The 16,736-nt window shown below is 37.9% G+C and overlaps 1 protein-coding gene across 1 annotated transcript in view; it reads left to right on the plus strand.

Annotated features, from left to right (window-relative positions):
• Positions 1 to 16,736, plus strand: part of LOC136802326 (uncharacterized) — a 33,242-nt gene that overhangs the window by 4,337 nt on the left and 12,169 nt on the right. The window contains exons 4-7 of the mRNA XM_067059045.1: positions 3,905 to 4,039; positions 4,701 to 4,760; positions 5,467 to 5,575; positions 6,120 to 6,212. Of these exons, the coding sequence (XP_066915146.1) occupies positions 3,905 to 4,039; positions 4,701 to 4,760; positions 5,467 to 5,575; positions 6,120 to 6,212 (397 nt within the window). The remainder of the gene's footprint in view (positions 1 to 3,904; positions 4,040 to 4,700; positions 4,761 to 5,466; positions 5,576 to 6,119; positions 6,213 to 16,736) is intronic.

Raw genomic sequence — 16,736 nt, forward strand, 5'->3', positions numbered from 1 at the left:
GGTGATTCTGTCGAGGCAGATACCAATTAAAGAAATGATCTCACCATCGTGCATTGGAAGGTTGACTTGGTAGGTACCACGTGTTGATTTGGTGACGGATTCTCCAAGTCCACCGACAGTGATCTGTTCTTGATTGACGAGTTTTGCTGCAGGGCCAAGTAACGTGACTGCTTTGGCTGAAATGATGAAATCGCTACATCCATCGTCGAAGAAAGCATTGATTCGATTGCCATTGACTGTCATTGTTTGAAGCTTGTAGATTCCTTTGTCTGGGACGGAGTCTTCACAGGAAGGTAGAGTCTTTGATGAGTAGGAATTGGTGAAGAATGATAGCTTGATCTGTTTTGAGAAGTCTGGCAGGTGTGCACTCCTCAAACATCTTGCTTTGAACCGATTGAGGATGTCCTTGTTTTGCTGATCTTCCTTGTGGTCTTCACAGACGAGTACGTGACGCTTCATTGGATACATTTGATGACTGGGATGAGGGCATACAAATTCTCGTTGACACTTTCCATTCTTGTGCTTCTCTGATGTTGCATCTGCACCTGGAAGGAGGCATTGTGTGCAGAAGCCTTTGGCTTTGATAGATGATAGACGAGCAGCTGGTGTGCTTTCGACAAACTTGAGACAGGTGTAATATTGAATGATCTTCATACCATTTGGACCGTTGGATTGACGATGTTGATCAGGTGTTGGCGATTCCCCACAGAGTTGACAATTGTTTTGGTGTCGTTTAGGTTCACCATGATAAGAATCTCGTTTGTTTGGTTTGCTGGGTCCCTGTCTTTGGCCATCTGACGATTTCTTGTCGCTTTTTGGTCCTTGAATGAGAAGCTTCTGTTGGTTGAGATGTTCCTCTTTGTCGAGAAAGACAAGCAGTCTTTCCCATGTCTCCTTTTCGTTGGGCTTGTCGTCGATTGTTGCAAGGAATCTTGTGAATCGTCCATCACCAAGTTGTTGATAGATGTCCGATAGGGCATTGCTGAAGTAGAGATTGTTCTCGATGTTGAACTTCTCGGCAAGTGACATGGCTTCACGAATGATGTTCTTAAACTTGCTTAACGAATGAACAAGTTTTTCAGGATCACGTGACGACTTGAGTTCGGATAGGGACAGAGTCTGGAGTTTCTTGTGAAGCATTGTTTTGGTATTGCCATAAGCATTCTCCAGTTTGGTCCATATTTTGTCAATGGTATCAAATGATTTGACAAGGCTGAGAGCTGGCTCGGATAGATAATTGTTCTTGAGCAGGTCAGGAAGCAGTCGAGTTGGTGTGTTGATAAGATGGAGCTTCTCGAAGTTGTTGCGAAATGTGTAGAAGTCAGTGGCTGAATCATAACCACTGAATTTATCAAGCTTGATATGCAAAAGCTTTGTGTCATAGTTCTTGTCAAGCTCTCTCTTGTTGTACTCTGTGCTCACTTTGGAAGCAAAGTCAGATTTGAAGGAATTTAAAGTCTCATAAAGTTTATCAATCTTTGGGACTTCTGCCAGAATGGTCTCATCAACAATTGTCAGTTGTAAAAGTTTCTCATACTTCAAGGCGATCTTGTCTAACTTGTCGAAAACACTGGGAATGTCTTTCTTGATTTGAATCAGTTGTTTATCAGTAACCTTGGTGATATCAGTGACATCTTGAGTAATGAAGGTTTTGACTTCTTTCAGGTTTTGGTTGATGTCTTTGATGATGAATGCAGCAGGAAGATCGTCGTTTGTAGACGGTAAGATGATTGGTTTGGTGTCAGCTGCGATGAGTGTATTCTTCTGGGCTTTTGCTTTGGTAAGACATGTCCTGATATTGAACAAGCCTGTATTGGTCAAAACAGCTAGTGGATGAGTGTTGGCCACAAGATCGATCTTGGCAGCACGTGCTTTGTCTCGAAGAACCTTGCGAAGATTTTCAAGGAAGTCGATGGATCTCGAGATCTCGGAAAGAGGGCAGTCTTCGACTATGAATTCATCGATATGATCGTTTGCTTCGTCGATAAGACTGTGGATTTCGTTGCTGTCTTCTTCTGACATGTCGTTAGTTGGAGGAGGTGGGTCCTCAGTTGATGATTGAATGTTGGCGTCAGCTTCAGTGTCAGCGTCGGCTGCAACGTGAGTGATGTAGGTAACTTGACCAGTCCGGTGGAGCTCACGGTAATCCACTCTCTTTGTCTGACGTAAGTTGGACATACAGTGAACGGACAGTTGGTTTGGAAATGTTGAGTAGTTCCGGAATTATGATACGAGTTCCGGAGTGACGAGTTGTACGAGTTCCGGAGTGACGAGTTGTACGAGTTCCGGAGTGACGAGTTGTACGAGTTCCGGAGTGACGAGTTGTACGAGTTCCGGAGTGACGAGTTGTACGAGTTCGGAGTGACGAGTTGTACGAGTTCCGGAGTGACGAGTTGTACGAGTTCCGGAGTGACGAGTTGACGAGTTGAGTGACGAGTTGTACGAGTTCCGAGTTCCGGAGTGACGAGTTGTACGAGTTCCGAGTGACGAGTTAGTCCGGAAAGATGAGTTGATCCGAGTTAGTCCGGAGAGATGAGTTAGTCCGGAGAAATGAGTGAGTTGATCCGGAGAGAAACGATGTTCCGGAATGAAGAAACGATTCGGACGAATGAGCAAAGTAGAAGAATCTGTTTGAATGTGGGCCTAGTGCATCGCACCTGGGGTGTGTCCGAAATAATCTTGACGCGAGAGGGTCGAATGCGAGAATAGATATATTCAAACTAAATGAAGAAAGAAAAACGAAAATTCATAAATATTTGACAAGACAAAATTTGATCCTAATTAGAGAAAATATGACTAATTAACTAATTAACGGAAATGATTAAACTGAGATAAATATGAGAAAAATGAATGACAAACTTACAGAAAATTCTAGAACTTAAATCCTAACTTAACTTAACCTAAAAATGTGTAAAACAGAAAAATGCCAAACAGAAAAGAGAAAAATGAGGCCAAACAGAGAAGACCAGAGGCCAGACAAAACCTAACCTAAAGCCTATGAAAAAGAACAAATGAAAACAGCAGAAAAACTCACCAGCTGGCCACGAGTGAGATGCTGTGTAAATGCTGACCAGAAAGGTAGTGATAACTAAAGGCGAGTAATCACTACAACAAGAAGCTGGATAAAAGATACTTTGCCATAAGGAAAACGATAAATTTTCACTGAATTTCTTGAGAAATCAACTCATGTCGAAAAACAACTTTCTCCCATCAAACCAAAATTAGAATGAATTCAGAAGTCACAAGCGTGAAAGAATCGGAGATAGTATGGCATAACATAATTGCCTAATAATTAAAACTAATTATCCTAGTATAAAGAAAACGTAGAGAAAATGTCATTTGGGAATATGCTATATACAAACAAAGGAAATTAATACACGAAGGAGCGTCAAATTAAAAAGCTTGTGGAAATTTTATATTGTCTGTTATAAGAACAGATCGTAAGACTACAAGGGGAATTGGGTACCATGCTCTGATACCTGCGATTAAGTTGCCTGTGTATATGGTACCAACTTGATGTTTAAGTAAAATATTTCTGCCAGATTATTGGGCATTGATTTTTACCAAGTGCTCATAGTCTTCTTCACTGGACTCAAAAAGCATCATTAAAAATGATCAAAAAGTTTTATGAAAAGTCGAGTCTACCACAGTCCTCAGATGAGGTGGGTTTTTTATAAGATACATTAGTAATTGTTCATTCGAAGTAATACAAAATGACGCGTTCTTTGGAAAAAGTAACAAAATCGTTTCAATTAATGGTTAGCAACCAACCAAATCAAATAAGAGCTTGTTAAAACTCCAACTTGTCCCACATTCCTCCCGGTCACCATTTTACAACGAATCATCTTCTAGGTGTTGTAGCGTTATTTTATACCCAATCAATCGACAATTTATTTCTTTAAAGGGCTGGTGGTCTTGACCTTCCATCAAATGACATTCCAGAAACAGCCACTTTTCATCCTTTCGTCTTTGCAAATCAAGAAATGTTAAATAAAGCTCCAGTGAATGATGAAATTCTACTCAACATGGTCTCCGAAAGGTGCTTTTCAATTTTAACAAAAAATGCTTTATTTACAGTATTGTTTGGCTGTACACAGACCCAGTATCTACAGCTAATTTCAAAATTCATTGCCGTAGAGGATCTGTTGTCATTGTCTTTTCTCATTTGAGACTTTCAAACCGACCGCTGCGATGAAGTGTTGGTGGAGAGAGAGAGAGGAGACGACGAGAGAAGTGTTGCTATTTATAAATCATACTTGATCGCAGAGGTCTCTGTACGGAAATCTTTTATCAAACAGACATGTGCACAGAGTGTACTACGAAACGATAAGCGTGAGATACACTCTGGTACAGGTACAGAGTAGATTATTATGAAACCATATGAATTCCTAACAAGTACGTAAGTTTCTGATAGTTCTGGGTCTTCTTAAAAAAAGAAAATTAAATTTAAGAATATACATGTCGAAAACCCTGTTTTAATCAGCACCTTTATATTTGGTGCCACCTATATTAGACAGTCTTCTAAAGCCAAAAATTATGTCCTAAGCTGACAAAATTTAGTCTGGGAAAACTGTATTCACTATAGCCCAAAAACATTTTCACTCACCCGCAATTTCATCCCTCCTGACATGGTATCTCGTGTCTATGAATGAATTTTGCTGGTCTGATTTTAATGTTGAAAATTTTTCACTTCCACTTAGCACTTCAGCAGATGATCGTTTTGGTTTCAATACAATGAGTGACTACATACAACTTTATCGGTATGTCCAGATTCTCTATTTCGAAAACAAACAAACAAAATATTGCTTTAGGCGTACAAACGCGAATTTCGGCCTTTCAAAATTCTTAACAGGGCAATTCCCGAAAGTTTATGCTCGCGAAAAATTCTCAAAATAACTGGAAATCTAAAAAACCTCGAAATCGTAATAAATATTAAATTTTCGGCATATTATTATCAATTAATGCCTTTTTAAAGTCGAAGAGTAGCCGTCTTTAGCGGATTTAAGGAATATTTTTCACTTTTAACGCAATTTTTATTCGAAAACTCTTATTTTTATCCAACGATTCGCGAAATTTTGTACGCCTAAAGTATCATGGGGATTGCTTGTTTGCTGTGAAAAGAGAAAAACCCTTCCGTCGAGCACAAACTTACCCAATCTTCATCAACAATCCTAGGCTCATATTTTAGAAATCGCTCCTTTAAGACCATTCTGAGAAATTGTCAACCACGATTAGAGCGTATGCCCGAGTGAACCGCCTCTATGGGTGCTATCAAATTGTGCATGGGTGGCGGCGCTCCTAGGCACCTACTTGCGGTATTCAGTCAAAAATGAGTGGGACTTAACGTGGGTTGGCGTAAATCATTAGAGAATATTTAATCCTGGAAATCACGAAAAATAAGAATGGCAGAGCCTTAGCCATAATTTACTGGTTTTCATACAAAGGCGTGAAATTTAAAATTTTTAGAGAAGGGAAAATGACCCCAACAGAGGTTGCAATTAACGTGATGAAAGCGATCAAAGAATCACAACATCTCAAATCCATTATCGAGATGGATGGCAATGATGTGCTAAAGGTAAGCGTTCGCTCAACGTCCATCTAACGTCCTTACCATCTTAATACGCCTATAAACGCTTAACGACATGTTCTGCTTTTGAAGAGAATGGTGATGAATTTTCAAGGAAATGATGTCACAATTCTTTGTTTATGAGAATATTAATGCAGCAACCCCAGACATGATATCATCCCTTCCTTCTTGGATAACACGAACCCAGTTTCCTTCGCTTTAAGGGTATAGCGTTTAACGTTGCATATACATGGTTTAAATAGATGGCAATGATGTGCTAAAGGTAAAAATCCCATTAGTCACAGCGTCCTATCAAAGGTCATAACAATCCAATAACAGCTGGATTCCTCTAGCTTGGTACCTGTTTGTCTTAAAAAGATTAATCTCTTTAACCTAAGGGTTATTCTCGATGACACGGCGTATTCTCAACGTCTATCTAACGTTCATATCGTCTAAATAGTGTGAGATGGGCGTTTAAACAATTGTTGCTGGGTTCTTCTAGCTGGGTGCCTGCTCAGTTTTGTGATTTTCTCCTGCTGAAATCTTTTGTTAGATGGCGAATGAATCAACAGAGCGCTGGCAGAAGGGAACACAACTTTCCATTTTCGATGGAATACCAATCGCCATCAAAGACGAATACATTGTCGTAAGTGAAGAACATCCATTTTTGGTCGCTGGAACCTTTTTAGTTTGTTACTTTTTATAAGAAGTAAGGTTCTTTTAATTCTCAGATTAAAGGTTTTATTCTTACATAAGTGTTCCCGTTTCATATCAGGCACGCACATAATTCATATCAGGCACATATTTCATATCAGGACAGTGTCTACATATTGTTATGTTATGCTGATATAAACAGAAAAAAATGTTTTCTTTCCCTCTTTCTGACCAATCTTGCTCCATATCTGTGTCAATCCAATGTGAAAAAGTGTGGCGAAAAGTTGAACTTGCGCATGAAATATCTCGAGTTAGGTAAGGAAATCAGCTATAACCGTTTAAAAGTCTTCTATATAGTTTTTCGAGAGCTTTCAAATGGTATACATGATATTGTCTGGAAATAAGTTTGAAATTTTCAAAAAATTTCGCCCTTAGGATTTTGCCTGGGGAAAATAGAAATATCCCAAAAAAGGGATGTTCCACCAGTGGGATTTTAGGGGAATTTTTCCTGAGGTATAAGCATCCTATAGAGAAGGTCTGGAGAAAGTTTCAGCTAGATCATATTTTTTTCCTACAAACTGCCTGTATTTTTGTAACACGACCACACTATTCATGATAACCAATCCACAACGGACCACGGTCTAGATTGAATGATTTATTTCTATATATGGAGACAGATTGTGATAAAGTCTGCTTGTGGTTGTATGTTCGTTTTATTTTTCTAATCCTTTCAATCCATCAAATTGTAGTTCCAGACTAAAATAACACTTTATTGAATTGATTTATTAAAGTTCATTTCTATTTTCCCTTTGAAAAATGTCAGAGGTTGTTTACTTTAGTGTGTTGTAATTAATTTTCGTCCTTCCGGGTTGTGTTGGTTATATACTATCTGATGTTTAATAATATCTGTCACAAATAACTTATTATGGCAGGAATATCAAAAGTCTTCGATTTTGTCCTATACACGTTTTCTTTTAAGAAACTAGTTTTACTAAGCAGCCTCAATGTTTCTTAATAAATCGGCCTTTTGAGCCTTAAATGTTTCCTACATGTTTCTAAACTTTTTGACATAATCTGCCTATTTTTGCATGCAAAGAAAAAAATCATATCTTTTGATTGGAAGGTTCTTAAACGACATTAACAAATCTTTACATACAGTAAAACAAACAACAAACATGGTGGACGAAGACACGATAAAAATCTTCCAACAGTTATTAGAAAATCCAGAAGCACCATCAACCACATTTGTTCAGAACCTGGACAATATATACAGGTTACCTAAAGACATTATCACTCAAGAATTGAAAAAGTTAGAGCTAAAAGTCCTGACTGTATTGAAAGACCAACTGACCTACCGTTTTGTTGAACAATTTGGTGAGGAAACCTTGAAAAGCAATGGATTTCTTCTGACATCTGATGATCTCTCATCCCAGTTCAAGAAGAGAAAAGCACCATCAACTGCTGCTGGTGACATATACCTTATGGGACTTAGCATGCATGAGAAATGTATCACAAACAAACTTGCAAACGAACTTTTGCTACCACAATTTATTCAAGAGTCAAACGTAAACGACATTATGAACAGTGAACACAGCAAATTGATTATTGAAAAACTGCAAGAACTTATCGAGTCTAATAAAAAGATCTCTACTGAAAATGCTGCAATTAAAAAGCAAATGTTAGAGGTTGAAAAGCAAAATGCTGAAATGAAAGAGCTAATCTCGGTATTGGAGAGCAAAATTGATATCAGGAATAAAAATCCAAGTTTTGAGAAGCAAATGGAAAATAGTTTCCAGAAACTTTTATCAGATATTATTATCCATATAGCGGTCATTAAGTAAGCCATTAAAGATTCGAACGGCGGGAGGTATTGAAAGGTTCTATGACTCAAATAGTCATACATGCGCTGAGAAAACTAAGGCGTCGCACTTCAGAGGGCTGAAATATCATTAATCGCCCTGGTTATAGGGCGATAACGTCATTTGTGGTCTGCTTGGAACTTTATTGAAGTCGTTGCATTGAAGCGAAAAGACTAAACTAACGTCAGAAAAAAACACTTTTTGGTCATTTGCGGCCCGCTCGCAAGAGTACTCAAAACTTGTTAAACTCATTGCATTGAAGCGAAAAGACTTGGCTGACGCTAGAAAAAAAAGTTGTTTGAATGTCCGATATGGATAATAATAGTAATAGCGTTAAGCTTTCGTTCGTTGTTGTCATTAATTCTGCCCTTGCAGTTTGATTATTAGCCCTCTAGTGCAATTTTGCGCCCTCCGCTTCGCGTCGTGCCCAAATGACACTCTCGGGCTAATAATCAAACTGCGCGGGCAGAAAATAACAACAACGACCTCAAACTGAACGCTATTGTTATATTCCGTTCGACACCAGCCAGAACATTGCCCAACCAAAAGCATCCTATTCGGAGAAAGCTTCAACTCTACCACCACCACCTCCTAAATCACCCTCATCAAACTCACTACCAGCGGAAGACTGGCACACTGTCAGCAGGCGTCATAAAAAACCGCACCATACTACCTTACCCCAAATGCCCACAGACACAGACACAGCCACCTCATCTGATAAGTCCAAACGAGGCCCAATATTTGGAGGCAAACAACCAACCAAGTCAAACATCACTGGAAGCGCAAAACCGATCTCCCTGTTCATTGGGGGCTTTAACCCTTCTCTTCAGGTGAAAGACATTAAAAACTTTATTGAAAAGGACATTCAAATAAAAGTTCTCAGAATCGAATCGAATCGAATTAATAAACATATAACCAGTCAGTTCGAGTTGACATTGATGCCACAAGTAAAAATAGGGCATTTGACAGATCGACTTGGTACACTGGATTGATTGTAAAACCTTACAGACCACCTAGAAGTCACCAGAACATTCAGGATAACTACAACAACTACCCTAGAAATAACAAATGACCAATATAACAGCAAGCACGACAGGAATGAGCAATATGAAAGAAACCGTCAGAGTACAGGCCTATACCGAGACCACGCAAAACAAATCCAATCAGTAGGAAGCGACAGAGAAGATGGATGGTACTGAATTTATTACTCTAAACTGCAACGGATTTAAGTCAAACTTCGTTTATATTAATGAACTCATCTCAAAGTTTAATTGTATTTTTCTGACAGAGACTTGGTTACTTACATCAGAGGAACACCTCTTGTCAGCATTCAACCATGACTTTAAAATAATTATTGTACCAGCAATAAAGAAAAACTGTGGACGCCCATATGGTGGTACTATATTACTTCTTAACCGCAAAATGTTTTCAAAAACTGACATTATCATTCTAGAAGATCACATTACAATTGTCAAAACAAACCTGAATAATATGCCACTCACCATTACTGGAGTATACCTACCATCTACCAATTCAAACGATTACATTGAAAATTATAAGATACAATTAGCAGTTATATCTGGGACTCACCATCAGCTACTCTCAACATCTGAAGCTATGATACTCGGAGACTTCCAATGCTGCCCTAACATCCGGGGGTCAACAAGGAACTCAACCGAAAACTCTTTATCCAAGTACCTCACCAGTTTCATAGAAGAAAACAATCTCTACCCTATAGATATGTTAGAGGGATCCGGCCCATTATATTCCTACCACCATCTGACCATGCAAAACAAATCTTATATTGATCATATACTTGTCTCTGAAGATCTAAAGAACATTATGTACAACACAAGAGTCCTAGATCATCACCCTCTAAACACAGGAGACCACTTGCCTGTTGCTACAACAATAGCTACTAGACAAACACAAAACACTCCCATTATTTATTCTTCTACCGACCATCAATTTAACCAAATACCAAGCTACATGTGGAATAATGAGAAATTTACAGAAAGATATAATGAACTTACAGAACAGGCATTCACTGATACAAGTTACAAATATTTACCTTTGGAAGTCGAACTAGAACTAATGAATAAAACCTTGAAGGAATGTGCTTCAAAAAGTTATGCTGAGATAAACACTTCAACACGCAAAGTTTCCCCTAAAGCTTGGTGGAACAGTGATCTTTCTACGGCAAGGAAAAAGCTGCAACAAATGTTCAATCTTTGGAAGGCAGAAGGTTTCCCCAAGTCTGAGTCAAACATATCTTATGGTAGATATAAATTTGCAAGAAAAGCATTTCGATACTTAATACGTCAGTCAAAAAAAACAGGTATCGGTCAATCATTATATTGGAGTTGATAAACTAAAAAACATTAAACCCAGATCCTACTGGCAACAAATTAAACTGAACAAATCATCGACACAAAAACTTTTTACAATAAACAATAAATCAACAACAGAAAGTATTACCCACGAATTTTCTAATCATTTTGATCAGGTTCTCAATCAACCGAAGGTGGCATCAACAGATAACAACAAGACAAACAAAGAATTGGAAAAATTACTTCACGATATTGGACCGAATAGAGAATGCTTTTTTGTAACAGAGTCAGAAATAAGCAAAGCCATAAACCGATTTAACAAAAACAAAGCAAGGGATCCGTTTCAATTACTTGCAGAACACTTTCAATTTGCGGAAAATAACAAAGTTAGAACTTATATTGCACATATTGTCAACAGGATCTTCACCGAAAACCAAACTCCGAAATCCCTGAGTATCTCGTTGTTAATTCCACTTGTTAAATCTTACAAAAAATCGATGAAAGACCCAAATAACTATAGAGGTATCAGCTTGATGCCTATCCTCTCAAAGATTATCGAAGCCGTCATCCTCGACAAATGTCCAATGCTGTCAGCCCCCAAACTATCTCAATATGGGTTTACCAACCAAACATCTACAGTTCACGCTGAAGTAATGATCCAGGAAACCATTAACTATTATAACACTAATGGTTCACCTGTGTACATGTGCAGCTTAGACGCTTCGAAAGCTTTTGATAGTTGCAATTGGCACGTAATGTTTAAGAAACTTCTTGACAAAGGTATCTCAAAATCAGTGTTGCATTTCTTAATATCGTCGTACCTCCAGAGTGAATCTGCCGTTATGTATAATGGATGTAAATCCGAATCATTTCGCTTGTCACAAGGTGTGAAGCAAGGATCCATGCTTTCTCCCTACCTGTATAACATTTACACCGAATGCCTACTCGACATTTTTAAATAATCAAACTCAGGAGCTCGTTTACCTGAAGGAACTAACACATCAGTCGTTGCTTTCGCAGATGACCTTTCCTCATCAGTCCCACGCTCCGCGGATTACAGTTACTTATTGACAAATGCATATCATATGGGGAAAACCACAACATCAGTTTCAACCATCTCAAAACACAATTTGTTGTTTCCGGTAAATCAAACTTTCAGAACCCCATGCTGATGCTAGATGGTAAATTCGTATTAGCACAGGAAACAATGAAACACCTTGGTTTCATTTGGAAACGCAAATCAAACAAACTCCTATTGAAACATCATTTAGAGTACCGCCTCACTGAGATGTGGTCTGTAGTCTGTAGTATCTTCTCTCATTTCGTCTGGTGTTCGTCATCTGCACCCAAACCAAATTGTCACGATGTATCGATCTTTAGTTGTTCCAAAACTGATATATGGCCTGGAAATCGTCAACTTAACAAACACTGACAGACAATATCTCAACAGACAGGCACGCTGTTCGTTGAAGCAACTGTCTGGAGTCTCAAAACATTCCAAAAACCTCATAAGCCGTTATTACAGACTCAATGACATAACAACACTGCTAGACAATCGCAGGCTAGACCTTGTACACCAACTCTTTCAAAACAAGAACACGTCAAAATACATCATTCACCTTCTATCCATCCCAAACCGTGACCGATCATTTTCAATATTGAATAGTCTGCTTGGCACCTGTACGGCGTATGATAAGAACCTTCTATGTTGCCTTTTTAATCGCATTGGAAAGTCAACTCTATCCCTTACTACTTGTGACGTTGAAGTTAATACTGGTGAACTGAATGCAATACATGACTGTATTCTGAACTGGCACTTGCATGATAAAAGGGTATCATTTAAGCAAATTTTGGAAGCTGAAATCAATAGATGAAAATATTTTTCAGTGCCGTAGGAAGCATTTCCATATTGGGGGGGGGGGCTGAAGTTTAGTGACACCGCGAGGGCCAACCATGGTTTGGCCCGAGGGGGGAAATTTTGAAAATTTGAGCTCTAGATTGCTTGAAAATGCACTCAATTGTGACAATTATGCCAAATTAAAAAAGAAAAACTTTGTATTTTGCAAAATAACCATTTTTGAAAAAATTATTGGGGGGGCATAGCCCCCCCTTGCCCCCCCAGTTGCTACAGCACTGTTTTTGATGTAATACAGCGTATAACCAACGATGTAAAAATAATAGATAACCAACTTGCCTTGATTCTCAAAAAACATCCGTGTTACGGTTGTAAAAATATTAATGACATTTTGCATCGTAAAAAGTGCAATTAAATAAAAACTTGCTTCATTTGCAACCTTCTATTGGACAGAATCGATCACGTGATGTATATTTTTCCAAAATTTGGGTTAGAAAAAGTGTATTTTCCTATAGGCAGCCTCACAGAAGGAATTTTTTAATTAGATATTATTGTTCTATAAACATTCATCTGTTTATTTTGTATCAGGCAACCTTCATGCACTTTTCATTCGTGAGATATCGCACTTCAAATCACACATATATTTTTCAGATAACAGCATTTTATGAGCGTTTATTTATCCAGATGAAGATTAAGTGGTATCAGGCCGATCGGTAGTCAATTTGTCTAAAGATTGGTACCTTTATCTTTTGAAAACAATTCCAAAATTTGCAGTAAATAACAATTCAAATTTTCTATCAATTCAGTGGATGTCAAAAAGTGTGTCAAAATCTAGCTAAAAGCATAACACGCACTGCACACAGAGCTTTTTTAAGGAGTGCTCATTTCAATAGGAAAACAATGGTTGTTCTCTTGGGAGAAGTGCCTTCTAGAGGTAGTTGGTTATCTATTATTTTTACATCGTTGGTATAACATAATATAACTTTGATAACTGGAGCTAGTCGTTCTCCATAGGTACAATTCCCTCAAACACATTTGCTATTTTCCACTAGTTATACACATTGCTTTCCTTTTGCTTTCATTTCCAATTTTCAATCCTTAGACTTTCCTAATTTGTGGGCAGCCAATTTCCCTAGTTTGTGTATAACCCAAAGGTGATTCCCCACCCACAGATAGTCTGAGCCGAGTTTTTCGAAAGGAATCACCTTTTCGTATTTTTTAGACGACTTATATTATTTTTTAGCCAAAGTACATATTCAATATATTCTATTTATGTGAAACGTAGACAAAAAGTTTTCCCCTACACCACTTCAAAGGTTAATTCTGTCTTTTTTGTTCTTTCTCACTCTTGTCTACTTTAGGCGATTTCTTGTTTTTGTTTTTTTTGTTTTTTAGATGGCGGCTGTAGTCTCTCTGAGGAAAGGTCACTCCTGCTACGGATAGGCCCCATATCAGAAAACTCCTTTCCCCAGGGTGATTCGGCTAGGCCTCACCTTGGTATGATTCTAAATATTATTGCCTTGTGTAGATCTTGATTCTCTCTTATATTTCATGGTGTGTCCTAGGCCTTAGAGTGGGGATTCCTTTTTATATATTATAAAAGATAGTATATAATTAAAAAACGAAATTTTTAAAACTGTACACTTTTATTAGTTATACCATAAATTGGTGATAAAAGAGATGATTAAAAAAAAAATCACCATGACAACGATAAAAGGGGAACTTTGAATTCGATTCGATGGATGGGAAAAATGAAACGAACAAAAAACTTCTCAAACAAACCTAATACTAGAACCACAAGCAGACTTGATCACAAATCTGTTTCCATCTGTAGTAATAAATCACTTACTCTAAACCGTGGTCCGTTGTGGATTGGTTATCTTGAATTTCTCTCGTCAGAACGCTAGCGACCTTGGTTAGTCGTGACGGCTCGGTGGCGCCTAAAGTCACTGCCCGATTCTAAGCCCTCTGGGATTGACCACACCTTTAGTTTACGATACAAAGTTTAATTCATTAATAAACATAGTCATAGTCTAGCATGCTAGACGACTAATAACACCTTTTCGACAGTAGCCGCCAATTGCTGCGCGGGCATTTTTTGTCCGTTTTACCACCCTAAAACCGTCCCAGTCTTTTTTTGCGCCTAAAGACGATAGAAAAAATATGTAAAAAAAGGATTGGATCGGAGTTTAGGGTGGTGAATTGAATAATAAAGTGGCACACGCCTGACTGTGCGAATGTCCATTATGATGAAAATGGCTAAAAAATTAAGAATAATGCTAAGAATATCACCATCCTGGCATTTTGCTACTCAAGCTAAGAATGCCATTGTTAGAGCATTTTCAATTATAAATTGTCAACTACCCCCAAGTAAGACTCACTCCTTTAAGCTTAAGACGTATGTACTAAATGTTGAATCCGATCTGAATTAGACTGAATTAGGATCCTAACCTAAGAATGCTGTAAGAATATCTTTGGATGATTTTTCCCAAAAAGTTAAGAATATCCATGGTGAAATAGATTTACACCATTCTTATTAAAAAACGTATAAATAGACACTGAAGAGAACTTTCAATTACTCAATTACTGTTCTTATAAGAAACATTTTGGTATGACGACATTAACAAATCACCATGACAACGATAAAGGGGAAAGTTGAATTCCATTTGATGGATGGGAAAAATGAAACGAACAGAAAACTTCTCAAACAAACATATACTAGAACCACAAGGAGACTTGATCACAAATCTGTTTCCATTTGTACAAAAAAAATCACCAGCTATAAAACGTGGTCCGTTGTGGATTGGTTATCTTGAATTTCTCTCGTAGAACGCTAGCGACCTTGGTCAGTCGTGATGGCTCGGTGGCGCCTAAAGTCACTGCCCGATTCTAAGCCCTCTGGGATTGACCACACCTTTAGTTTACGATACAAAGTTTATATCATTAATAATAATAAATAAGCAAAAAGTAATGGAAGGGACAAATGCAAACTGATATTATCCCGTAGCAATCATTGTATTATCATATAACATATTACATATTACATGGACTATAAACGACTCCAGTCTAAAACACGAAATATATTTCATACGAGGAGTAGAAACTGAGCATACGAGGCTTTACTAAAGATATACCTTAGGGGTCTTCGACAAAAAACTTTTTTATCGGCATCGGGCCGATAAGCTTCAGACCCCCCCCCCCCCCCCTGCTCTTATCGGCCTAAATTTTTCAAATCCAATTTTTACATCTTTGAAACACAATTTCCTCCAATCTTGTCCGCCATCGCCTTCCCACCCGTCATCGTTGAATTTTTGTCTATTTGTGCATCAACATTGAGTTTGTTCATACCTGCATTGATATTGTTAATCAAAACGAAAGTTAAAATGACGGGATGAAGTCGCAACATTTCGAAGGAAAAGGCAGCGTGCTGGCCAATGAAAAATGAGTTTTTTATCAAAGCTATTTCAAAACTGTACTTTTAAAGTTGCGAATTTGCGCGCGCGATAAAAAATTCGAAAGTTTTTTGTCGAAGATCCCTTATCGGCTATGTTTACCTAGGCTCTTATTTGAGTAATTTTTTTCGTCGCTGGCGTAATAAGGGCCGTCGTAATGGATCGGAGTTAGATTAAGGCCTAGGCTGCTGGCATCCACTAACGGATTCGTGCTCCTTATAGAGGATGCTTAATAAGCTATATTTCCTTTGTCCAGAGATTTGCCGCCTTTAGCTGATATACGGCTAAAGACATGTTTAGCTGGCGAGTGTCTACAAATATTACATTACGTAATGTTTAAGTTTTCTGTGAGGCACCAAATCATAGATTGGAAAATATATTTGGATTTCGAAAAAAAAGTAGGTGGAAGGAAGTTTGCTTGTTTTTCTTCCTTCTTTCTTGTTTAATGTGGAGATTTTGTAAAAGATGAGAAATTAGATTTATTGAATTTAAGTGCCCTGGTGTATCTTCTGTGTGCACCAACAAAATTTTGCTTCATAAAACTACATTTTGATGCTTGAATTTGGACTTGTATGAGTGTATAATTTTTTACCACACTGGATTCGTTGATCACTTTGGCTCCAGATAATTGTTTTGTCAGTTCTACAGATATGTTGCAGATTATTTCAAGGTATTCTAGTTATGTATATACAGTACATTTTGGGGGTCATATTGAATATTTCTGACAATCACATTAGTTCTTTATGATTCTACAAAAGGGAGTGTTGTTGTTCCTTCAACAAGGGCCTTTAAATGTTAAAACAAACAAAGAACTTTTCTTCAGCTTTGGCATTTCACTTTTTAATACTGTGTGGCCTTTGTATCTTTCAGGTACTTAGCTTCAACTCTTTGAAGAGATTGGAGTGTTTCTGGTTGTTTTCTATCACTTTTGTGTTCATATTTGTATTTTTTGAGCTTCGACCGAAGAGCTGATGGAAAAGTTTTGATAAATTTACAGACCAGATATCTTATAAAAGCAAA

Source organism: Clytia hemisphaerica, unplaced genomic scaffold (genome assembly GCF_902728285.1).
Source record: "Clytia hemisphaerica strain Z4C2 unplaced genomic scaffold, Clytia hemisphaerica genome assembly, whole genome shotgun sequence".
NCBI classification, from domain to species: Eukaryota; Metazoa; Cnidaria; class Hydrozoa; order Leptothecata; family Clytiidae; genus Clytia; species Clytia hemisphaerica.